General features: G+C 52.3%; 1 protein-coding gene across 2 annotated transcripts in view; it reads left to right on the top strand.

The window, feature by feature from the left end:
- Positions 1 to 25,333, top strand: part of DNHD1 (dynein heavy chain domain 1) — a 50,639-nt gene extending 25,306 nt beyond the window's left edge. For both annotated transcript variants that reach the window (XM_089513136.1, XM_089513134.1), the window contains exons 23-43: positions 4,355 to 4,547; positions 4,655 to 4,958; positions 5,114 to 6,833; positions 6,917 to 7,128; positions 9,146 to 9,350; positions 10,708 to 10,810; positions 12,484 to 12,633; positions 13,763 to 13,945; positions 15,870 to 16,301; positions 17,093 to 17,534; positions 17,632 to 17,778; positions 17,876 to 18,091; positions 19,486 to 19,664; positions 19,776 to 20,765; positions 20,863 to 21,037; positions 21,359 to 21,445; positions 21,535 to 21,736; positions 23,573 to 23,664; positions 23,799 to 23,951; positions 24,059 to 24,795; positions 24,877 to 25,333. In XM_089513136.1, the coding sequence (XP_089369262.1) occupies positions 4,355 to 4,547; positions 4,655 to 4,958; positions 5,114 to 6,833; positions 6,917 to 7,128; positions 9,146 to 9,350; positions 10,708 to 10,810; positions 12,484 to 12,633; positions 13,763 to 13,945; positions 15,870 to 16,301; positions 17,093 to 17,534; positions 17,632 to 17,778; positions 17,876 to 18,091; positions 19,486 to 19,664; positions 19,776 to 20,765; positions 20,863 to 21,037; positions 21,359 to 21,445; positions 21,535 to 21,736; positions 23,573 to 23,664; positions 23,799 to 23,951; positions 24,059 to 24,795; positions 24,877 to 25,221 (7,267 nt within the window). In that variant the 3' untranslated portion in view covers positions 25,222 to 25,333. The remainder of the gene's footprint in view (positions 1 to 4,354; positions 4,548 to 4,654; positions 4,959 to 5,113; positions 6,834 to 6,916; positions 7,129 to 9,145; positions 9,351 to 10,707; positions 10,811 to 12,483; positions 12,634 to 13,762; positions 13,946 to 15,869; positions 16,302 to 17,092; positions 17,535 to 17,631; positions 17,779 to 17,875; positions 18,092 to 19,485; positions 19,665 to 19,775; positions 20,766 to 20,862; positions 21,038 to 21,358; positions 21,446 to 21,534; positions 21,737 to 23,572; positions 23,665 to 23,798; positions 23,952 to 24,058; positions 24,796 to 24,876) is intronic.
- Positions 25,334 to 25,360: the final 27 nt, after the last annotated feature.

Here is a 25,360-nt window from a genome sequence, read left to right as displayed (position 1 = left end):
CAGTTTCCCAATGTCCTTTTTGAATTGTGGTGCCAAGAACAGGACACAGTATTCCAGGTGAGGCCTCAGAATAGAGTGGTTTCTAGAGACACCTCCCATTTTTCTTCCTCATTGGAACTGTTTGAAATTGTGCCTTCAGTATCTCCCTTTTAAGAAACTCCCATCCGTCCTGAACTCCCTTCCCTTTTAGTATTTCTGACCACAGGATCACCCTCAATACTTCTCTAAGTTTACTGAAATCCGCTCTCCTAAAGTCCAGGATGCGTGTCTGACTCTGCCTGGCTTCTCCTTTCCACTGTATTACAAACTCCAGGAGAACATGGTCATTTCCACCTAATGATCCCACCACTTGCACCCCATTAACCAAGTCATCCTTGTTGGTTAGGATCAGATCCAAAATAGCTGACCCCCTTGTTGCCTCTTCCACCTTTTGGACCATGAAATAGTCTTCCAGGCAAGTGAGGAATTTGCTAGACCTTGAGGATCTGGCTGAATTTGACTTCCAACAAATATCAGGGTAGTTGAAGTCGCTCATCACTACTACATCTCTCTTTTCTGACTGTGTGGTCATCTGTTCTAGAAAGGCATCATCCAATTCCTCAGTCTGACTTGGGGGTCTGTAGTAGACTCCCACCATAACATCCTTCTTGTTTCCCTCCCCTTTGATTCTTATCCAGATGCTCTCCACCTGGCTTCCATGATTGATGTCCAGGATCTCTTCACTGGTGTAAATATCTCTGACATATAGTGCTATTCCTCCTCCTTTCCTGTTTGGCCTATTTCTCTTAATAAGGTTATACCCCTCTATTTCCACATTCCAATCATGAGACTCATCCCACCAGGTTTCAGTGAGGCCTATTACAGTGGAACCTCGCCATATGTGGGGGATCCGTTCCGGATCCCGCCACGTATGGTGATTTCCACCTATGCTCAAGCCCCATTGTAAACAATGGGGCTCGTGCACGGCGGCGCGGAAGTGTGCGGGGCGCAACGGGCACGCGCGCCCATTCAACTGAATGGGACGTGCTGCCCCTTCCGCCCCGCGTGTGCGCCGCGGCTTGGGCGCATATGCTCAAGGCCGCGTATGGCACGCCCGCCTATGGTGAGGTTCCACTGTATATCATATTTTCTTTGTGTGCTAGGAGTTCAAGTTCATCTTGCTTATTTCCCATGCTCTGTGCATTAGTGTAGAGACATTGCAAACCATGAGTCCCATTTACTTGCTGCTTGTGCAAGTTTTTTTGCCTCCCACTGCTGGGTCCTTGCACTGTTTGCCTTGTTTCCTCTGTGTCAGTTTGACTATTTTCGCCATCCCTTTCGCCTTCCTTAATATTGTCTCCCTTCCCCTCGGAACTCAGTTTTAAGCTCTCCTGATCCAGTTCTTGAGACTGTTGGCAAAAACATTTCTTCCAACTGGCGTGAGATGCAACCCGTCTGTTGCAAGAAGTCCCTCCTCATGGAACCGCAGCCCATGATCGAAGAATCCAAATCCTTCTCGGCGGCACCATCTGCGAAGCCAGTTGTTCACATCTGCTATTTTCCTCTCCCTTCCTGGACCATGCACTTCAACTGGCAGAAGAGACGAGATGACAACCTGTACATCCATTCCTTTCAGCTTCCTACCAAGCGCCTCGTAATCCCTTTTGATGTTCTGAAGGCTGTGTCTTGCAGTATCATTAGTTCCCACGTGGACCAAAAGGAAGGGGTATTGGTCAGTAGGCTTGACCAGTCTTGTCAGCCTCTCTGTCACATCACAGATTTTTGCCCCTGGAAGACAACACACCTCTCGAGACATCTTGTCAGGCCTACAAATCACTGCTTCTGTACCCCTCAGCAAGGAGTCCCCCACTACGACCACACGCCTCCTCCGAGGCTTAGCAGCGACTGTTCCCTCGGGTGGGACTCTCAGGCTCCCCTGCTCCGTCCCTGAAGTCTGTCCATGCTGCTCTTCTTCATCCTCCTTGATAAGGGAAAGAGCTTTGAATCGATTCTCTAGCTGCAAGCTCCCAGAACAATCCCTTCTTGGCTTACTTCTCTTTGTGACATTCCTCCAGCTGTCTGCCTCCTGTGTATGTGAAGTGACATTCTCCTCCCCGCAACTTCCTCTGTGTGGTCCCCGTCCAAGACCGTTTGTTCTGTTCTGTCCAGCAAATCCTCTTGCTCCCTAATATGCTGACTCCAGCTGCTGGACATGCTCCCATTTCTCAACATCCTTTTTGAATTGTGGGGCCCAGAACTGGACACAATATTCCAGGTGGAGCCTGACCAAAGCAGAATATAGTGGCACTATTACTTCCCTTGATCTAGACACTATACTTCTGTAGATGCAGCCTAAAATTGCATTGGTCTTTTTAGCTGCCGCATCACAGTAGTCTTAAGTAGACACGGAAACAGAACTCCCTCAAACCCCCCTCATAAAACACCTGTTGGCCTTGCGTATTAATGGAGCTCCTGTTTGCTGAGCTTCAGGGATAGTGGCTGCTAGGTCCTCTCCCAACCAAAACTCTGACTCCCTTCCTCTCAGCTGATCCCCTGAGACCATGTGCTGAGGCAGAAGAACTGGTCTACATGCAAGTTGGATTTCTTTAGCTTCCTGGCCAAAGATCCCTCCCAACCCATCATTACTCTTCCCACAGTATCTTTCCCATTGTATCTTCTTCAAAATCCAAGCTTGGGGGAAAAATCTCCCTTCACAAGGTGATGTGGCTTTATGTTGAGATGAGTTTTAACATGATTGGGGACAGCCATGTAGGTGGAGTAGTAAGTCCTTGAGTTCCATTTGTGGAAGAAAAGCGAGACATAAAGGACCTAGAAGCAGTGGTACATGCGCTGGTAATCTCTCGTCTTGATTTCTGTAATGCGCTCTACATGCTACCCTTGTACCAAGTTTGGAAACTTCAGCTGGTTCTAAATGTGGCAGCCAGATTGGTCACTGGTTCGTCCAGGCTTGACCACATAACACCTGTTCTAAAATCTCTTCACTGGCTGCTGATCAGCTTCCAGGCACAATACAAGGTGTTGCTTATTACCTTTAAAGCCCTACATGGCTTGTGCCCAAGTTACTTACGGGAAAGCCTCTCCCTACACAGTCCGCCCCGCACTCTCAGAATAACTGGGAAGAATGTGTTAGAACATCAATCAACTAGGCTCACATCGACTTCCCAAAGAGCCTTTACTGTAGCTGCTCCGAAATTGTGGAATGGTCTTCCGGAGGAGATCTGTCTTATTGCCTCCTTGGAGGCATTTAAGAGGGCACTTAAGATGGATCTCTTCCGGCAAGCGTACCCACCGGACCATGTGTAAAAGATATCCCATATCTTTCTGATCGTTGTATAACGCTTTTGGATTTCCACCTGATGATGAGCTAGTTTTAATTAATTGTTATTTTATTTTATCCATGTGTTTTTATGTGCATTTTAATGAGCTGTAATCCCGCCTCAGTCCATTGGGAGAGGTGGGAAAATATAAATAAACTATATTATTATTATTATTATGCAAATAAACTATACAGTCCTCCCTTCCCTTATGTGGGGGATCCATTCCAGAACCCCCTCCCCCCACATAAGGGGAAACGGTGTATGCTCATGCCCCATTGAAAAAAATGGGGTGCATGCATGGGGTGCGCACACCATTCATTAGATTGTACCACGGCTTCAGTGTATGCTGAAAGCCGCAGAAGGTAAGCCCACATAATAAAAATAATAATATTAATAATAATAATAATAGGATTTATTTATATGCCACCCAGTCACTGGGAATCTGGGCGGCTTACAACAGAAGGGATAATAGACGGTTCCCTGCCCTCAGGCTTACAATCTAAAAGACACGACACAAAAGGAGAAGGGAACGGTGGGAGAGGAGGGGATCAGGTCCAGCATTCTTCTCTCACTCTGAGGCCTGGACCAAGGCAGATGGACTGGGGGGGGGCTCTTCTTCTTAATCGAGGCCGGGCCCGATGGTGTTGGGCCTGTCCTTTCGCTCCTTCCCAGGCCAGAAGATGACAGTTGGAAGGAGGGAGGGGAGGGCTCTTCCTCTTCAGGCCCGACGGCGTATGGTGCGGGCTGACTGTATTTTATTTTTTTCTGCCTTTTGCAAGGCAGGAAAGCAGACTTGTAGCTTCTCCCATGTTGAGTTATTAAGAGGAGGGCTGGAAATGGTTGTTCTTCTTCCCCTTAGATGCAAACTTGGGGAATGTCAAGCTGAAGATAGAATCCTTTGTGTCATGAGGGGAAGGCAGTATTTTTGGCTGCTAGTTAAAATCTGGGACTGGCAGAGGAGGAACAGGAGGCCCTTTGCCTGAGAAACTCTGAGCTGTCCGACATGGTCCTCAGGCTCTCTTTCACTCTCTGCTCAGGCACTGGCCTTTCTTTGACCGCTTTGTCCGCCGAGCTCTGCTCAATAGCCGCTTCTCCATAGAGCTCCCTACTACAGATTCCATTTTTGACCTCTGCCCCGTGGCAGAGAGTGGCCACCTGAACTCCTTCAATGGGGACTTCCTGTCCAACCGGGTCAAGATCATCCCTGGGAGCTTCTCGGTACTGCCACAGGTAGGTGCAAGTTTGGGTCTTCTTCCCCTTCAGAGTGAGCGTGTCTGCTGGCAGGAGAGTTCCTGAGGGCCATCCCCCTTCCTCAGAGATACTTCTGTTTCCTGCAGTATGAGCGGGTGCTTTTCGTGGTGGACCTGCTGCTGGGCACTGAGCAGGCAGTCCTCTTGGTCGGGGAGCCTGGCTGTGGGAAGTCGTCTTTTGCCGAGATGCTGGTGCAGCCCAATTTCCTCTACCACCGGGTGCGTGTCACGCCAGCCCTTAGGGCAGCTCACCTGCGCCAGCTGCTGCACAGGAAGTCTCTCAGCACTGTGCGGGACAAGGGCCATTTCCCCATCGGCAAACCTACAAGGGGCACAGCTGCCAAGGGGTGCTGCCTCTTCTTGGTGGAGGACCTACACATGGCCTTTGTGGGTGAGTTGATGCCACCATGGCTTCTCTCTGTTCAGGAGTGGCTCCTCTCTGCCCTGGCTTACAGAGGAGCTGCCTGGGGCAGGCAGGGCTGGTCTCTGGGAGATTTCAGGACATGTCAGTGCAACTACCATGGCTCTCCTCCTCCTCCTTTTCAGACCCTGCCCATGGTTCCAGCCCTGTGATGGAAACCCTGCGCCAGGCTCTGACTCACCAACAGTTCTATCATGCTGAGACTCTGGAGCTGCAGAGCTTTCCAGGCACAGGCTTCAACTGCTTTGGCACCCTTTCGGTGCCTGTGACTGGGGCACGACCCATTTGCCCTCGCTTTGGCCGGCTGTTCAGCACGGTGGTGCTGCCAGCAGTGACCAGGGAGTCTCTGCTCCACATGCACACGGGCACCATCCTCTCCTGGCTGGAGAAGTTTCCCCTGCTGACCCGGCACAATGACTTAGCTTCAGCCATAGTTAGGGCCACCATTGACACCTATGAAGCTGTCAAGAGTCAGTTCCAGTCCTCTCCTGCCTGCTGCATTTTCCAGTTCTCCTTGCATGACATCCAGAAGGTGATCAAGGGGATGCTGTTGCTGCGGCCCCGTCCAGGCATTCACCTCACTAGCCCCCTGGATGACCACAGCTACCGTACAGCAGCCAGCCGGCGTGCCTCTGGTTTGGGCAGGATGCCCACAGGGGCAGGCTACACCACAGTCCTCAGCATCCGGCTGATTGTCCGCCTCTGGATACATGAGAGCCTGCGTGTTTTCTGTGACCCACTGCGTGGTGAGCACCAACGTGAGTTGTGTGGGCAAATGCTGATGGAGACGGCCAAATCCACCTTCTGTGCCAAGCGTACCATCATGCGTATGGTGCCCTCCTGCTGTGCCCAGCTCACTGCTCAGACCAGTGTTGCTTCCCAGCCTCCCAGCACCTCTGATGCTACAGAAGAAGTGCCCAATCAGGAGGACCTCTTGCTGAGCACCCATGTCGAGCCAAGCTTCACCAGGAATTTCACCCATCTTGATCCCTGGGACCCTGTGGAGCAGGCACCCCCTCTTGCACTCGACCCCCCAGTGCCAGCCCCATGGGAAGAGCCCCTCCTAGAGGAGCTGCCAGAAAGTGAAGCTCTTGATGTAGTACCTGAGGAATTGGAGGCTGGGAAGAAGAAGGATGGTGCCCTTGATAGGGCAATGCCGGATTCTCTGCGGGCATATGAGAGCCATGCCACTTCTCGCCGTCCCTCCTATGCACGGCTGAGACGCCGTCCCTCCTCCAGGAAGGAGATCCCTGGCCCAATGCTGCCTGCACACCTCCTGCTGCTACAGGGCGAGTCCCTGAGGGAGATTGTCTTCAGCAAAGACCTGGGCCCTGATGCCTATAGCCCTACCGCTCACAACCCCTACCAGGAGAAGCCCTGGAAGGTCTTGGAGGGTCAGCTGGTCCCCACCTTGTCCTCAGACTTCTTGCTGTGCACAGAGGGACTGAGGCAGGTGGTACACCTGAGCCGCCTCCTCTGTGGCCCTGACAGGCACGGGGCCCTTGTCTCCTTCAGCCGATGCACGGGCCGGCAGACGCTGGTGGCTTTGTTGGCCCGTGCCACTGCTTCCCTGCGCGTGGAGCTGCCGGCCAAAGCAGATGAAGCGGAGTCTGTGGCACTCTTGCGGTTGGCAAGCTGGCACGCAGGAATCAAGGGAGATCGGGTGCTGCTGGTGGTGCACCCGGGAGTGCGGATGCCCAGCTTGCATCTGGTCATGACGCTGATGGCAGAGGGGACGTGCCCAGGACTTTACAGCCCCGATGACTCCATGTCCATCATACAAGCCCTGCTGCAGGAGAACCCTGCCATCAAGCGCACCATGAGGGATGACCTCATTCTCCAGAAGTACGTATGGGCCAGTGGGGTCAAGACATTCCTGGGCCCCCACACCTAAATCCTCAGGCCCCTGTTTTTGGTTTTCTCCATAGGTTCTTCCATTTTGTGCGCTCTAACTTGCATGTGCTGCTGCTCCTGGGGGGTCCCCCAGGTACCTTGGCCCTGTCCCCTCTGATGGCCACAGCCCTGGCCCAGTTGCTCTGCAGCATCGAAATCTACCAGCCCTGGAGTTACACATCCCTACTGGAGGTGTCCTCCAAGCACATCCGGCACCACCTCAAGCACACCACAAGGCTCACCCGAGGTATGTGCCAGATGTGGGTGCGGGTTGGCTTCTGGAACTCAGCCTCTCCTGGGTCCCTATGAACTTTTTACTCACAGATGTCCATATGTGGGCAGAGGCACCACTGATGAAAGCATGTCTGATATGAGCATTGGACTCCAACTCTGGAGACCAGAGTTCATAGAATCATAGAGCTGGAAGAGACCCCAAGGACCATCCAGTTCAGCCCCGTTCTGCCATTCAGAGCCCTCCCTGTGACAGGTGGCCATCCAAGCTCTTTTTAAAAACACCCAAAGAAGGAGACTCCATCACTCTGAGGCAGTGTACAGACAAGGGAATTTCAGCAAGTGTTGCTTGTGACCTGGTTGTATGACAAGCCAAACCTAACACATTCCCTCTTCGATGCAACCATCGAAGGTACAGGACCCCTTTTCAATTTTTGGTTTGGCCACCCTAAATCTTCCACTTTACCTTCATTTCCTTTGTTTCATAAAGACAAGGAAGTCATGTGAGCTGCTATAAACTTCCTGCCCAAGGCTTTCTCTCCATCTTGTTTATCCCAGGATGGAGCACAACTCTTATCAAAATAGACAGTTTATTCATTCCAGCCATCTTTATAATCTTTAATATCAATTCATCTTTAGATGGAATCTCCAGATTCTTTTGCGTACAACATGCAAGCTGTCAAAATAGTATAATATAACACTTTATAATTCAACTCTTTGACTTGTTCATTTCATATTCCCAATAGAAATAATTATGGTACAAAATTTTGATTTTAAACACATCCTGCATGAACAATTGTACCTGTTTCCAAAATTTCTTGGCCTTGTTATATTCCCAGCACATGTCATAGAAGGATCCTTCATGTAGGTCACACTTCCTTTATATATTTTAGATAAAATGTGAAAGTGTCAGGTACTACCTGTATATCATCTATCATTTTTTCTTCAAACATTGAACCTTTTAAAACCCTTTGGCCCACATCTTTTTCCATTGTTCTAGATCTATATTATACCCAAAATTTTGGGCCCATTTAATCATACAAACTTTCGCCAAATTCTATTTTTAACATTTTGTAAATTTTCCCAGTCAAGCATTCATTGTCTGAGCAGAGTTTAATCTCAAATTCATTGTTTTCCTTCTCAAAGCCAAATAGTTTCCTGTCCATTCGAAATCTTTCTACTAGCTGTCAGTACCTGTACCGTTGTATGTTCAGACCATCAGCCGCCAATTTTTCTTGAGGCTTAAATCTATATTTACCATTTTCTAAGACTAAAAGGTCACCATACGTTAGCCATTTCTCCTGTGCCGCCTTATCCATCATACAAGGAAGAATCTGGACCAGATACAAACATAGACTGTATCCCCAAACACCCTTATGGATCTCCACTCAAGAAGTGTTTTATAGGTTGAAGTCTATGTTTCATTGGGGGGAATTTTCCAAGGCAGAATAAAGCAGGCACTGCCTTATCCCCAAGTGCCCTTCATTTGCCCATTTGCAGATGGCCACTCTGTCCTTTCATGGCTATCTTCACTCTTGTTTTTTCTTCTAAGGCAGATGCTGGCTTTTGCATGCAGCACTATCAGAAAGGTCCATTTTTAAACAGAGGCTGGATCGCTGTCTGTCATAAAGAGTGCTTCGATTGCGTATTCCTGCATGGCAGAAGGAGGTTGGGCTGGATGGCCCCCGGAGTCTCTTCCAACTTTATGGTTTTATGTTGTTTGTGAACCAGCATTTTCCTGAACCAAAGTTCTACTTCATTGGTCCCACTTCATCCATTCAGCCTTAGTTCTCCTTCCCAGCACTCCAGAATGCAGCGCATGTAGCCGTGTGCATCTCCTTCTGGCAGGCTTCCCACAAACCACTGGTTGACCACCTGGCAAATGGGAGATGCAACTAAGGAGCCTTTACTCTGACCCAACATTGGTCTTCATTGGTTCTGTTGTTTAAAGCAGTACTCCTGCAGGGGTCTGGAGTAGCTGTGGCGTGACCTGGGTTGACTGACTACCTGTTTGTCTATCTGTTATCTCTTAGAAATGTCCCCTCTGTATACCCTCAAGGACCTGCGGCATCACTTGGCCAGCGTCACTGCTCTGATCCACTCTTCTGCTGTTGCCCATGCCACTTTTCTTGGTGCCCACCTTCCCCTTGTCAGCCCAAAGAGTTTTCTGGACTTTCTGGACATTTTCATAGTACTGTTGGATTCCTTGCAAGAGCGAAATAGCAAGCAAACAGAAAGGTAAGTTTGGCTCCTCAGAGGCAAAGGTGGTGGCGACAGCCTTGCCGATACCTGCCTGATATCAGGCAGCCTCCCTGCCACTTCCTGGGGCTTTGGAGAGATAGCTGCTTTTCCTGGAGCTTGAATCCATTGCTCCGGGTCCTAGTCTCTGGAGCAGCAGAAAACAAGTCAGCTCCCTCCTTAATACGACGTCCCTTCAAGTATTTAAACAGAGCTATCATATCACCTCTTAACTTTCTCTTCTCCAGGCTAAACATCCCCAGCTCCCTAAGTTGGACATGGTTTCCAAATGCCCTTAAGTTTTACCCTCAACTTATCCACGGGTCGTAGCAAAATCCATAATTTTGGCCCCAAAGCTTGCCCTCAACTTATATATGAGGTCGACTTATAGTCAAGTATATATGGTAATGCTGGGGTAGGGTAGAAGGGCATAGGTATGTAGCTTCAATGTGTGTTAAAGGAAGGAGAACCTGTAAAGGTCCAGGTGCAGATCCCTGCTGTAAGCCTTTTCTCGGCAGTGGAGGGGTGGCACCCAGACAGCACTAAGCATATGCCCCCACGAATTGCCCCGGAGAGGAATCCTACCAAGGTGGGATGACATCTGGCCTAGCACACGCTGTTCCTGTTCACAAACTGTTGTGCGGTGGAATGGTGAAAGGAGAACATGGGGGTAAAGGGGCACCTTTTGTCTCATGTTCCCCAACCACTGGGAGGCATGGGCTCCTACTTCTGACATTGGGAGATGAAATATAACTAGTAGCCAGTAGCCAACGTTGGCCCAAGCCTTCCTGAATTGATCTCATCCCCTTTTAAAGCCACCTGAGTTGACTACTGTAACCACCTTGTGGCATTGAGTCTTACATTCAGCCTCAGAGGGAGCCATCAGGCAGACCAGCAACATCTTGGACTGCCTGAAGGACGAGACTTCTCCCTCCTTTAACTGTATTTTGTATTGTATTACGATTTTACTGTACACCGCTATGATCATCGCGGAATAGCGGTCTATAAATAAAACATATTATTATTATTATTATTACATTCTCTGGCTTTTGGGGTTCATATATGAGAAAAGGAGAAAATATTTTCCCTATACAAGTCCTTTACACCAGGCATAGTTTTATATGCCCCTGTTGTGTTCCCCATAGCCTTCCTCACCTTTTTGAAGAAGTTAAAATCAACTCCCCACCACACACACATACACACCTTTTAAATTCTCATCTGTGATGCCTGGCAGCCATTCACTGCCTCCCTCCCCGGTGTACAGAGTGGGGAGAGAACATGGAGGCTAGACTATCTCTTCCCCCTTCAGTTCATCTGCTCCACCTGAGGCTGACGAAAGCTGGTTTCTCACCTGCAGGATGAAGCTGGCATTAGTCAAGATGGGCGAAGTGACCAAGAAACAGCAAGAGCACACGCGGGATGTCCGTTTCTTGCAGCAGAAACTGCTCAAGATGAAAGAGGTGAAGTGTTCTAACCCCAGGATTCCTGCTTGGGTCGCCCTCAGGAAATAAGTCTTTCTTTTTTTTCTCCTTCCTTCCTTCCTTCCTTCCTTCCTTCCTTCCTTCCTTTGTAAAGGGTGGCTGTGAGATTTATCACACACAGATTTTTAGAGCTTTTGCAGGTCAGTTCCGACGTGACTGTGCTTCCGACGATGCGCGTTCACGTCAGAATGTGAATGTATTATCAGACACCATTTCTTTCTATGGGAGCTCCTTGCGAGGTGCTTCTGCAGTGATTCCAAAGTGACCCCTCATTTTGGTAAAACCAAAAAAAAGTAACTTCACAGAATTCGCTTCCAAGCTCACTTTGATTGCACTGTGAATTGGTCTGGTGTGGAAAACCACTCCGATGTCACCCCCCCTTGGCCCCCCGCATCCTGCTCTGTCAACCCCCTCCTCTTTCATGCCATCTCGCCCCCTCTGCCACCCTGCAACCCATCCCATCATTCCCATCATCCCCTGCCTTCTCCTGCATCCCGATCCTGGCCCAAGCGACCCCCAGAGACCAATCCCATCATCCCCTGCCTTTTCCTGCATCCCAATCCTGGCCCCAGTGACCCCCTGCCACCCATCCCATCATCCCCCAACTGCTCCTGCATCCCCATCTCACCCTCTCTGCCAACTTGCCACCTATCCCATCATTCCCTGACTGTTCCTTCACCCCAATGAAGGATGACAGCTACAAAGGGGGAAGAGAAGCAGGACAGCTTCCAGAGCCCCACTGAGCATGTGCAAGGGCACCGATTCGAATAGTTGAACTCTCCGATGTGGTAATGCAATGTGCACTCACTCCACTTTGCTTGAATCCGCATCACGTGACTTGCTTGGAACAGAACTGACTCCGCTTCTCCCTCAGTTCAGAAGGGCAGTGGAAAGGCAACCAGGTGTTGTAAAACATCACGTTTTAACCTTAATTCGCATTGCTAGACAGGAGTGACTCTGGATCTGGTGTGAAAAAACATCACGCTTTGTATTGCTAGAACAGGAGTGACTGCGGATCTGAGCTGGAAACTCCCCCACGTGTGATAAGGTCCTATGTTTAGTCTGGAAAAGAGATGGTTAAGAGGTGACATGATAGCCCTGTTTAAGTATTTGAAGGGGTGTCACATTGAGGAGGGAGCAACCTTGTTTTCTGCTGCTCCAGAGACTAGCTCCCAGATGCAAGCTCCCAGAAATGAGATTCCACTTCAACATTAGGAAGAACTTCCTGATGATATGAGCTGTTTGATAGTGGACCACACTGTTTCCTATGAGAATAACAGAGTCTCCTTCTTTGGAGGTCTTTAAGCAGAGGCTGGATGGCCATCTGTCTCAGGGGTGCTTTGCTTGAGAGTTCTTGCATGGCAGAAGGGGGTTGGACTGGATGGTCCTTCTTGGGGTCTCTTCCAACTCTATGATTCTATGATTCTATGAACTGGGGTCCTGGTGGTGGCAGTGAGGTCTCAGGACTGAGAGAGAGAGCAGGAAAGGATGTCAAACGGATGATGAATTTTATAAGTCTATCTAAAGGTGAAGACCAAAGCCCAACAGGTGTGAGGAATGGTCCACGAGAGGCTGCTGTAGTTGTGTGTGGAGAGCAGTTGGCCGCGTGTCTTGGCCAGAGGGGCAGCCATGACGGCAATGTTTTCTTGCAGCAAGTGGCGCAGAGCCAGCGGGAAATTGAACGGGAGCAGGAGGTACTGAGGCAGCAGGAGAAGGAGTGCCAGATGTACGAGGCCCACATTGACACCCTCACCAAGGAGCGGGATGACTTGGAGAAGAAAAGGGAGGTGGCCATGAAGAAGGTATGGGGGTGTTACCCAAATTGCGCCACAGCTGACTCTGAGAGGGCAATTTATTGAGCTCAATAGAGAGCAGCAAGAGGGCTTTCAGTAAGGTAAAAGCCAGGTGCTTCTGCCTTTGTTTAACAGTTCCAAACCCACTGGAACTCCAGTGTGCAAGATCCAAATGTAGTTTTATTGATGCAGTAAAAGGATTTCAGCATCCACACAAAGGCACACAATCATGCACCCATACAAGAACTAAGATGTAAGCAGTAAGTAGAATAGGATAGCGATTTGAAGGTTGTACTTTACCAGGTTCAGAGGCAAGGCTTTCCAGTCAGAGGCATGGCTGCAGAATAGTTTGAACTGAGATCGCTACCTGAGAAGTGAATGGCTAGCAGAGCTGGGAAATTTTAGCTAAAATCTGACAGCATGCCTGCCTGGTTTCAACCAAGACTGAACTGAAACAGCACACATAGCCACTTGCATAGAATGAATGCTTCTTGGGGCAGTTTCCCAGGATATCTGAATGTTTTTCCAAAGGAAAGGACAATTGGAGAGGTTTGAAAGTGGCTGGACAATAGATGTAACATCCTAGACCAAACATGTTAACTTCTGGATGGCAAAGCTCTTTGATGTCCATTCCTCTGACAAATATCAGGCATAGTTTCCCTTCCTTAACACTCCCAATCGAAGGATCAATTTCAATTTCAAGGAGTCCATCTTCCTTCCTGTGTACTGGAGTGCTTCCCTGCAAAGTCAATGGGACCTCCTTATTTGGACAGATTATCTCTTGGCCTTGGGGTGGCTTTGGTGGCTACATGACAGCCTCCCTTTTAATATGGAATTTGATATCAAGGTTCAATTAGGGGTGTCCAGTACACAAACAGGGGAGCATGCTGTCAAAGGCCATCTTGTTCCCAGGACTGCTTTATGAGCATTGGGATTCCTTGGTTCTCTTCTAGCTCTGTAGTTCTGCAGTCTTGCTGAGTGATGGATGGACTGGAGGGAACGGGGGTCCCGGTGGGTAGACTGCTCTGGCCCTGCCCTCTCACGTTCCCCCATGAGGGAAAGCAGCCTGCCAGTTGGCACCTGCCTGCAGTAGGAGGAGGCCAGAGGATTTCTCTCAAGGCTCTCTTTCTCTTCTCAGGTGAGCAGAGACTACAAGGCTGCCCTGGCTCAGCTGCGTGTGCAAGACATCGAGGAGCTGCGCAGCTACCGCCAGCCCCCGGACCTTGTGATCAAGGTGACCGACTTGCTCTGCATGATGTTTGACCATGAGCCAGGCTGGGAGAACGCCAAGCTGCTCCTCAACCAGGAAGATTTCTATGAGGTGAGGGCCAGGTTGTAGTTGACTCCACTGTGTCAAAAGGTCCACCTTGAAATGCTGAAGAAAGGGCCCTTGTGTGAGGCTCTCTGGCTCTTGGTTGTGCTTAAAAGCTATTTGGTTTTTTTGCTTAGCAAGGGGAGAATGACTAGAGTTGAACTCCTTGGAAACAGTCACCACCATGTTGTAGGGTTTACTCTACAGGAGAGTGGGAAAGTGCCAGAGAAATCCAGCATGGTCCTGTTTGGACACAGCCACAACAGTGAAGTTATTTTGGGTGTGGAAAATAGCAACAGCAATAGCAGTTTCATTTATATACTGCTTCATACCGCCTAAGCTGTCTCTAAGTGGTTTACAACTGTAAGCCAATTGCCTCCAACAAGCTGGGGACTCATTTGAGCGACCTTGGAAGGATGCAAGCCTTGGTCGAGCTTGAGCCCTGGCTGGTATTGAATTTGCAACCTTATGGTTTGTGAGTGACTGGCTGCAGTACAGGCATTTAACCACTGCACCCCCAGGGCTCCTAAGAACAAAGGTGGGCTGTGAGCAGTGCCCACAGGATCCCTAGAGATAGTGGGTGGGGGCAGTAAAATGACAGACAGGTGCCAGTATCTTCCCTTACACAGATGCCATCATGACTGGGATGTTCTAGACAATTCTGGCCCTGACACTTAAAGAAAGTGCAGAAAGAGACGATGCCCAAAGAACACAGGGTTTGGAGCCACTTGCCATCTTGAAGTGGAAAAGTGATCATGCCAGGGGGACTATGTAGCTTGTCAATACCAGCAAGGAGAGCCGCAGCTGGGTGCTGGAGAGAAAGTGAATGTGGGGAAGCTGTCTTCCCTAAGACTAGGATCCCAAAGGCAGATACGCATCCATGGAAGTCTAAATGGCAAGGGAGGTTCAGGAGAGAGGAAGGAGCTGGGGTTGCATCTGATCTCATTGCTGCTTCTTGTGGGCCACTGACTGAGCAGAATGCTGCACTAAGGGAGCCTTTGCTTTGACCTGCTTCAGGGCTCCTGGTGGATTCTTATACTGTCTCAGTTCACGGAGTTGGTCTGTGCCACTTCAGGCCTGGCTCTCTGAGGTCTGTGGTTCTGAAGGTCTGCAAAGATGCCGTTGTGGAGATCCTTCCTTCTTTCCAGACAGTGGGATCTTGGATACTCACTGTGAAGGTCCATTTTGAGTTGGCTGCCAGGAGGAATCCACCCCGCCTCCCAGGAAGCAGATGACTTTTGTCTACACTCTTAACTAATCCTTCTCAAAATGGATTCTTCATTCTAGTAAATGTTTAGCTCTGGTTTATTCTTTCCTGTTTGTACTCCTTTTGGTTTTTCTTCTTTAGTTATTTAACTCTTTATTTTGGCTGTGAGGCAAAACTGAAAGGAAGAGCTAGAGGAGGCAACTGGTAAGCAAAGCTTTAGGCCAGGGGTCGGCAACCTACGGCCCGTGGGCCGGATCCGGCCCGGCGAGGCTTTGGGACTGGCCCCAGCCCGGTCCTGCCGCTGATTGCTGCCCCCGCCACAGCTTCCACGCCGCTCCGGGCGCCATTTTGAGTTCGGCATCCAGTTGTCTGAGGGACAGCAACCCGGCCCCCGGCTCAAAAAGGTTGCCTACCCCTGTTTTAGGCCATGTGATTCTCGACTTCTGTCTGGGTGGTGATGGCTACAATCCATATAGTGTGGTTTCCTCATGGCAACTAACCTTGGATGGACCTTTAGTTCCATTTCATCTGCCTGCCTCCAACTGAGAGAAGGAGCAGGAAATGACCTCAGAGAAGGGTAGAAAGAACAAAAACCTAAGTGTAGCCATCTACACATAGATCTATGTGCAGGGGCTATCTATTTGCCCGTTGTCGTTCTCTACACAGGTTCAGCTTGCTTACTTCAGCATTGATGTTTTCATGTCCCACACCTGTTTTCCTCTCCAGGAGCTGATCTTCTACCCAAAGGAGGATCTCCCCACAAGGCTCTTCACGGAACTGGGCAAGGTAGTGTCTGACAAGGATTTCTCTGTAGCCTCCATCCAGAAAGCCAGCCAAGCCGCAGCATCCCTCTGCCAGTGGATCTCTGCAGTCTACTGGTTCCACTGGGCACTGCGCGAGTGGCAGCCCGCTGCACTGCAGTTGCAGCACTGCGATGCTCAGATCAACACAGAAAAATTGTGCCTGGGTGACCGGCGTATGCACGCAGAAAGCTTGAAGGAAGCCACTGAGGCTCGGATCCGGGAGCTGAAGCAGAAGCAGGAGCGGCAGGAGAAGCTGCTGCAGCAGCTCACACAGTCCTTGCAAGCCAAAGAGGAAGCCACCACAGTAGAGAGCTCTGTGGCGGAGCACATGGCCAACTGGAGCACACTTGCCAAGGTAAGGGGCGAGTTGGGGTCCATCTTGAGCAGCGCCTGGCAGGCTCCCCTCTTAAATAAAATAAATAAAATAATTTTTTATTTGTATCCCGCCTCTCTATCAAAGATAATTGAGGCAGCTTACATATTAAAACTCCATACAAAATCCCTCCCTTCCCAAAACAAAACTAAACAATAAAATATTAAAATGATCTACAATAAAATGATCTAATTAAAATAAACAGCATAGGATTAGGCACAGGGCAGTCGATGGGGTAAACATATTAGGTGTGTGGCCAGGATTGTTATTCGGGGAAGCCTGCCAGAAGAGTTCCATCTTGACGGCCTTTTAAAAGCTAAGCTAGTAATAAGACGCATCTCCTCTGGCAGGCCATTCCATAGTCTGGGAGCAGCAGAAGGAAATGTCCTCTGGGTGGTTGTGGTCAATCTGGTCTTTATAGGTTGCAATAGTTTCCTGTGTGGATTGTACCGAAGGAGGCATCCTCTAAATAGGTAGGACCTAAGCCATGTAGGGCTTTAAAGGTCATAACCAATACCTTGTACTGCACCAGGAAACCAATAGGCAGCCAGTGGAGTGATTTTAAGACCGGTGTAATGTGGTCACTTCTAGATTTTCCCATGACCAACCTGACTGCCATATTCTGCACTAACTCAAGTTTCTGGATTAAGTACAAGGGTAGCCCCATATAGAGCGCATTACAGAAGTTGAGTCGTGAGGTTACCAGAGCATGTACCAGAGAGCATGTACTCTTTGAGTGCCTGGAGCATTCTCTTCCCCTCTCTTTGCCGCAGGGCCTGGAGCGTTGCCACATCACTGTGTACGGTGATGCGCTGCTCTGTGCAGCTGTCCTCTCGTACCTGGGCCCCTTCCCTCCGACCCGGCGAGAGGAGCTGCTGGAGAAGTGGCAGGCACTGTGTGCTGGCTCCCAGGTCCCCCTGGGCCCAGACGACATCCGCCGGATCCTGCAGAAGAACCTGCCTTGCCCTGGTTCGGCCTCCATCGGCCCCCCACTGGTGGCAGTCCAAAGTCCACTGGACCTGGTCTCCCTCCTCAGCTCGCCTCAGGAGCAGCGCCTCTGGGATCGGGTTCACAAGCCCAAGGATTCCGAGAGCCGGCTCACAGCCATGATCCTATGTTCCAGCATTCACTCACAGGCCCACCGGTGGCCTCTCTTGGTGGACCCTGACAGGCAAGCCCAGCTCTGGCTCCTCTCATCCCCTGCTTTAGAAGAGGGTAAGTGGAGGTGAGGGCTGGCTGGGCAGTTGGGCGCCTTTGCTTGGGGCCTGCTCTTTCCCAAGGGGCTGCTCACCACTGATCTCTCTCTCCCCAGAGGAATCGGAGACCTGTGTCCTTTCGGAGCTCGTGCCAGATATGGTGGAGCAAGGCGGCTGGGACGAGATCCCAGAAGACAAGCTGGAAATCCTGTCGCTCACAGACCCTGACCTGGAAAAGAATCTCAGGAATGCTGTCAGCCTCAGTAAGCAGGCCAGGCCAGGTAGGGTGGGCGCATGGGAACCTTCCTCAAGTCCCTGGCACGGGTGGAAAATGCAAACAGCCCTGGTGCATTCCTGCAGACTTGCCAGTACTGCTGCTGAACTTTGAGAAGAATGTTCCTTGGTGCCCGACTCTCCGGCAGCTGATGGATAAGGAGTCCTTCCGAGGAGCCGAAGGCAAGGTCCTTCCCACTAAGTCTGAGAAGGGGGATGAAGAGGAGGAAGAGGAGGTGCTGGTGCAACCCTCTTTCCAGCTGTACCTGTGCACCGAGCTGCCTCTCGAAGCTTTGGGTGCAGGTAAGAGAGAAGCACGTGTGCTGCTGACCACCTCAACTGCCAGGCCCCTTGAGGTGCAGGGGTTTGGGGCCACCTGGCTGTGGCGACACCGAGGAGGTGGCTGTTTGTGCAGGTGCATTTGGCCCGTTGACTTCCTTGGCCCCAGCTCCTTCTCTAAACTCCTCTTGGGCTTGAGAGAGAAATGGGCTGCTGGGATGTATAGCCGGACAGGCCTGAGGAGCCATGATTTAGTACCTCTGCTCAGAGGGGGATCCACCAGCCAGGGCAGAAGGCACATCTCAGGAAAGAGGCCTCTGGATTGAAATCCATCGCCCAGATCAGGCGCTTCAGGACGGGTAAAGTTGTGCCATGACTGGAAAGGGCAGAGTGGGTACTGGAAGCTCCACAGAAGCCATACAGGGCAAAACTCTACACAGGAGGAAAGCAGAAGGTGAGAGGTGGGAACCCATCAGCAGGGGCAAGTAGGATTGGTGACAAAGAAGACAGAGTGGCAAAAACCTAAGCTGTCTCTGCCCAAGGAGCTTCCAAAAGGAATGCCCACACTGGTGAGATGGGCATCAAAACTGCCTTTGAGATTGCTGAGGCAAGCCCTCCCCGGAACCCAAAACCCCATCCAGCATCCTCTACTTTTCAACATATTTTCCATAAATGATCTGGATGAAGGGGGAAAGGATTGCTTGGCATATGAGGATGGATCACTTCTGCCATAGACAAGCCTAGTTAGTCCCACTCTGCATTCTCTGAAGAGTTGAAAGCTGGGGAAAAGAGTTCAGGAGAGAACAAGGAAGGCTCTCCCTTTTTGCTGTCGGGAGAAAATGGGTCAGAATGAAGACATGGGCTGGGGGAGGCCTCTCTCTTCCAAGTGTAATGTGGTGGGAGAGAGAGCTGGATTTGATTTACAGAGACCTTGGTTCAGTCCCAGTCCTATCATGCTTGCTGGGCAGGGGGTGACTCGGTGCCCTTGAGGTACGTTTGCCTCTCAGGGTTGTTGTGAGGATGCTATGGGGAAGGGAATGGTCTTCCATAGAGGGGAGACCATAAAAAGGAGGGAGGGGTGGTGGAAGGAAAGGGCAACCATCCTTTCCATGCCCTGAATAGCCAGAGCAGGCAGAAAGCTTTGTGGTGGTGAGAATACGACAGCCAGATTGTCATCTGAGTGGCATGGAGGACATTGGTTTGGAGCTGGCCCCATGGGGCCACAAGGGCTTTGTCCCCTATCCCCTGTGCATATTTTGGCCTCTGACTGGGTCATTCTAACACCTTCAGGCCCTACTCCTCTCCTCCCGTCACCACTGCTGCCTGTCCTGCCTCAGGGAGGGAGACAGGTGCTCTGGCCCATGGCTGAGTGCACACCAGATTCCCTCTTCTTCTTCCCTCTTCTGCCCCCTGTACAGAGGTGGACCAGATGCTCCTGAAGAGCTTGAATGTGATTGACCTCAGCCTCAGCCCAAAGGCACTGGAGGACCTCCTGCTGGGAGAGGTGTTGCGGGCTGAACGCAGAGAGATCCTGAAGACCCGGCAGGCCTTGCACCTGGCCGTCCTCCACCTGGATGGCAAGCTAGAGGCCACAGAGGTGAGGAGAAGAGGGCCAGGAGCTACTGCCGGGGGTGGGGTGGGGGTGGTTCTGGCGTGCCTGCCTGCCCAAACATCTGCCCACCCTCTTTTCTGCTGGTTTGCCCTGCAGGAGGAGCTCCTGGATTTGATCTCACAGCCCCAGCGCTCCCTTTTGGAGGAGGAGAACTTCATGCCCATGGTGCGGCTCCTGCAAACTCAGATCCAGGCCCTTCAGGCCACTCGCCAGCACATGGTCTCCCAATACCAGGAACAAGCTGACCTGTGTGACAAGTACCGGCGGGTGGCCCACATTGGCACAGCCCTCCATGGGGCACTCAAGCAGGTGGCCCGCCTCCACCCGCTCTACCGCTTCCCCACAATGGTTTGCGTGGACCGTGTGCGCCAGGCCCTCCTCTCCGCCAAGCGCCAGCAAGACACCAGCAAACAGGAGACACTCGAGGCCCGGCTGCTGGAGCTGAGCAAGTATGTCCTCCAGCAGTTGCTGACTCAGGCCCTGCCTGGCCTGCGGGAGATGGACCGCCTCCTCTACATCTTCCTGGGGGCACTGGCCACCCTGCCTGGAGCCGGGGCCAAGGCTGTCAGCTCTCTGGAGTGGCTGGCTTTCTGTGGAGGCCTGCGGGAGCCAGCCACCATGTCCCTGCTTCTGCTGAATGAGGAGAGGGCCCATGAAGGGATGCCGCGCCCCAGCTGGGTGCCTGCCGAGGCCTGGGAGGAGTGTCGGGCACTGGAGCAGCTGCCAGGCTTCCGAGGTCTACTGGCTTCCCTGGCTGGGCAGGTGGAACAGTGGCAGGAATACTTCCGCCTGCCCTCCACTGTGGTCGGCCCTGCCTTGTGCCCCAGCCATACCCACCTCAGCCCCTTCCAGCGTGCCATCCTGTGGCGTGTGCTGTGCCCCGAGGCCATGAGCCGAGTGCTGGCAGACCTCACCACCTGCTTGCTAGGCTGGTCCATGACAGAGGAGATGGTGGCCGCCAACCCCTACGCATACAGCCGGGCCAACAAGCCCATCATCTTCCTCACCCCCCCAGCCGGATCGGCTGCCTCCTTCACCGTGCCCCTTCTCTGGATCCACCAGATGGCTGCTCACCGGAAACGGGCGGTAAGGAGGTAGGGGCTGGGGAAGGTGAGCAGAGAGAAGGTGCCCGAGCAGCCTGACCTGGAAGTTCACCCTGGTCTGGGCCATGCCTACTTTGCAGGGAAAGATTGTGGTCATCTCCTTTGGCACCCCCGACGCTTCCCGGCGCGTGTGGCGGACGCTCCCTGTTTGCACCAAGAAAGGCAAGTGGCTGGTCCTGAACAACTGCCACCTCCAGGAGCACTGGGACCCGGATGTGCTCCTGCAGTTGGATCACCTGCTGAACATGCAAGCAGGTGAGAGCAAGGAGAGGGGTAGGGGGCTGTGCTCAGGAAGCTGGCCTGTTTGCTTGCCCTCCCTCCCAACTCAAGGCTCCTATTCTGCTCTTCCCCATGAATCATAGAATCCAAGAGTTGGACAGGACTCCAAGGGTCATCCAGTCTAACCCCATTCTGCCATTTAGGAACTCACAATCAAAGTACCCCTGACAGGTGTCCATCCGGCCTCTGTTTAAAGAACCCAAAGGAGACTCCGCTGCCCTCCAAGGCAGCAGTGTCTCCCACTGTCAAACAGCTCTTATTGTCAGGAAGTTCTTGCTCATGTTTAATTTATTGAAGGTGAGACCGAGGGCCGAACCCTTGAAGTCAATTCCAAGTTTCGCCTCTGGCTCATCACAGCAGCTGACGCCCCTGAGTCAGTGCCAGGTACAGTACATGAGCCCCAAATGGGATGGTAAGTGAGGTATGGAAAGAGTGATGGCCCCCACAGACCCTGGTGCTCCTCTCTGCCACAGGGCTTGTCCACCGCAATGCCACCATCTTTTTCTGTGAAGTGCCTCTGGAATTCAAGGGCATCCTGATGCGGGCTCACCAGTGGCTGCAGGGACAGGTGCATGCCCTGGACACGGAGAAGCGGCTCCCACTCCTTGTCCTCTACGCTGTCCTGCTGTACCGGCAGATCTACGCCCCCTGGACCCAAGCTGCCCTTTATCTCTGGTGAGGAAGGGGAACAGGGTCAAGTTGCGGCTGGTTCTGGAATGGAAAACTCTTAACCAGAAGCAGTTGTTTGCTTGGGCTGTGAGTGTGGAGAGTGTGTGTGCCTTTACTGGGGCAACTGGATCGCCTCTCTTCTTGCATCCTGTTGCGCAGAAAAGAGAAACCCTCTCTGACCAGGTGGGAGGTTTGCTTGTGCTTGCTTCTCTCCAAATAGCAGGGGCCAGGCACGGCTCATCTCTTGTCTGCAGGGAATGCCCCTCCCTACATATGCTAGCTAAAGTTGTGCGGAGCCAAGGTGTGTATGTATGTGGGGGTGCTTAGCAGGTTCCCACAGACCAAACCCCCCAACCATGTTGTTACAGCAGGAACTCCTGGGAGTCAGGTGCCCAGAGGACCAACCTTCTACACATTTAATTACGACGCCCATTTATCACAGACTGATTGTCCTGGTTGGAGCTAATGGGGACTGTTGTCCAAGCCATTTAGAGAGCCCTCCACCTAAATACCTTGAAGGGACCAGATCCTGTCTGATCATGGAAGCTAAGCAGGGTGGAGGCCTGGTTAATACTTGAATTAGAAACGGCCAAGGAATACCAGTTGCTATGTTTCAGAGGACGGAAGGAAATGGCAAATCACTTGTCTGAGAACACCCTATGGAATTCATGGTTGCCATAAGTCAATGGGTGACTGGAAGGCAATGGCACATTACCGTTGAAGATTGCACTAACATTTCTCCAGTCACAGCTTGCTTCCCTTCCCACCAGGAAAGGTCCATGGACTGGCTACACAGAAGGAAAAGCATCCAGAGGTTCCTACACATCCATGAAAAGTGGTGGGGACCAGGGCTGGTCAGCTGTGTTGGCAGCCACAGGTTCAATGTGCCAGTCAGAGTTGACTAGTGCTAATCTGGAAGGACAGCCAAAGAACCAGAAGCAGTTCCACGGGCGCTTACCCAGAAGGCCCTGGGTTCAGGTGGAAGCCCTGCCGCTGCCAGAGCGGCTTAGAGAGATGCTCCTGAGGGCATTAGCAGAGGGGCTTCTTGGCCTCAGCTCCAGGGAAAGGTGCACCATCACTATAGGGTTGCTAATGAGAGCAGGGATCCTTCTTGCCCATCCTGCCTGTCCCATTCCCACTGGCAGACCACCTTGTCCATAGACTGGTGACCATGAGCTTGCTGCCCACCTAGGTCCGTGAAGACTGATATACTCAGTGGCAAAGGGCCAATGCTTGCCAAAATCCAGATGGCTCTCTTGGCCCCACACAAGCCCTAGGCTCTGCAATTCAAGGAAGGGAAGGCAGCCATTTCAGCTGATGCCTCTCTCCCCAGCCACGTGAACTAGCCAGGCTGCAGTTCTGTGGGCCTCTGCAGCATCCCTCAAGGTCCCTGGGCTGAATTGTGGATCTGTGAATCTGAAATTATTGCTGTTAGCATTTTATTCTATGCTTTTGTTACCTGTGAGCAAGGGGATGGTCCTGCCACGAAGAACAGTGGCTGTTTCTGCGGCTCTCTTGGACTCTCCTAGTACAGCAGGGCCCTTTCCTTCCCTGTCCTCTTGTCTGTGGGATGGGCACTTGGCAACTGTATGCAGCTCAGCCTCTCTGAGTGCAAAAGGCCAGAGGAGACCCCAACCTCTGGTCTAGGCAACAAAAGACCTTCTGCCCTGACACTGAAACGAGTGAGGAAGCAGTTCTTCTTCAGGTAAGTGTGGGTCAGCATGGTGTTTGGGGCTGGCAGAGGTAGGCAACAACCAAGGCACAGCAACGGCTATGCTTGGTGCTGTTTTCTCCCCTGGGTGCCAGCGCCTGAGCGGGTGGCTGCCTGTGATCTCCCACCAGGAGCCACTGGGAAGTGGCCGAGGGATTCCAGATCCAAGAGAAGCTGAGTCATCTGGCAAACAGCCCCCCAGAAGCCCTGCAGGAACTGGCAGGTATGGAGAAGAGGGAGGCTTCCACCCACCCACTTTTTCCACAGTAGCCTATTAGTCCCCTGTGAGATGGCCTGACCTGGCCCACTGGGGATAGCTTAGCTGGCCACTTTGGCCCTTTCTTTTCTCCTCTGCAGGGAGCATGCTCTATGGGGGATACGTCCTGGACAGCGGTGATGCTCAGGCTGTGGAGAGTCTGTGCCAACAATGCCTCAAGGCCACTGCCCGCCTGCAACCAGGTTGCGGCCCCCAAAAGATCTTGGATCTTGTAATCGGCTCCCCTGGCTCAGGTGAGGGGAGGGGAGGGGAGGGGAGGGGAGGGGAAAGGGATGCAGGTCCCTTGGCCAAGAGTGTCACCACTCACAGGCTATCCTGCCTCCTCCTCCTTTCCTCCAAGGGCTTTCAGAAGAGGAGGCAGCAGCCGCCACACAGGCCCGGATTGCGCAGCTGCCCAGCCCCATGGAGCCCACCTGGGTGGGTCTGTGCAGTGGGCTGCAGCAGAAGATGCTGTTGGGCCGCAGCCAGGCCTTGCTTTCGGCACTGCGGGCATCCCAGGGCCTTTGGCAACCCCGAGGACCCCCTCTCCAGCAGCAGGAGGAGCAGCAGGAGGCCCTGGCGCAGATGGTGCGCAAGGGCCTGGAGGTGGTAGATGAGCTGCAGGGGCAGCTGGAACGCTGCGGCTGGGAGGTGGGGGTCCGGGGGGGTCCTCCCGAAGGACATTCCCGCCCCAAGCCCCGCCCAATGCAGCGCTTCCTCTTGGAGGAGGGGGGGACCTTACTGGCCCTCCTGAAGCAGGTGGGCCGGGACCTGCGCTGTGTGGAGGAGCGCCTGCAAGGGGCACCCTGCTCCTCCTGCCGCTGTGCAGCCATCTTCCAGGAGCTGCTGTGGGGGCGGATGCCCAGCCCTTGGCTGCCCTATGTGCCTACTGGGCCCCAGGCCCCCCAGATCTGGTTGGAGACGCTGCGGCAGCGCTGCCGTTTGCTCTGTGGCTACATAGGCTCCATTGGGGGTCAGTTGGTGGCCCACTACCAGCTAGCTGCCTTTCATCGGCCCCGGCGCCTCTTCTTGGCTCTGCTACAGGAGAGAGCCCGAGCTGAGAAGCAAGAGGTGGATGCCTACCACCTGGACCAGAAGGTAAGGATGCAGAGAAAGGGTGGGGAGTAGGGGTGGAGGGCTCCCCAAGCCTTGGTACTGATGCCCCTGTTTGTTCCACAGATTTTGCCCGGCATACTTCCCCCCAGTGAAGCCCCTGAGAAGGGCCTCTACCTGAGTGGCCTGGAAGTCCACCATGCCATGTGGAATAGCCGCACTGGGCAGCTCCAGGAGACCCTCTCTGCTCAGCCCTGCCGGCTGCCCACCATCTGGGTCGAAGCCAGCCGGCAGCCCTCGATAAACACTGCTGACCTGCCCACCTATCAGTGCCCTGTATACCTGGGGGCACCCCAGACGCCCGTGCCCCTCAGTAGCCGCCACATCATCATGCATGTGGCCTTGCCATGCAAAATGGCCCTGGAACTGTGTGCCCAGCGGCGGGTGTATGCCATCAGCCTCTTACAGTGAGAGCCCTGGAGACAGAAGCTGGAAGAGCCAATGTTGCTGTTGTTACTGTAGTTAATAGTAAAATTGGTAGTGGCAAGGAGAGAGGGGATGTCCATTATCCCTCCTTCAGCCTCCCCTCTACCCCCCCCCCCATGGCTAT

The sequence above is a fragment of the Sceloporus occidentalis genome, unplaced genomic scaffold (genome assembly GCF_023333645.1).
Source record: "Sceloporus occidentalis isolate IW3139 unplaced genomic scaffold, rSceOcc1.0.p SCAF_2, whole genome shotgun sequence".
NCBI classification, from domain to species: domain Eukaryota; kingdom Metazoa; phylum Chordata; class Lepidosauria; order Squamata; family Phrynosomatidae; genus Sceloporus; species Sceloporus occidentalis.
This window is presented reverse-complemented; position numbering and strand designations above follow the sequence as displayed.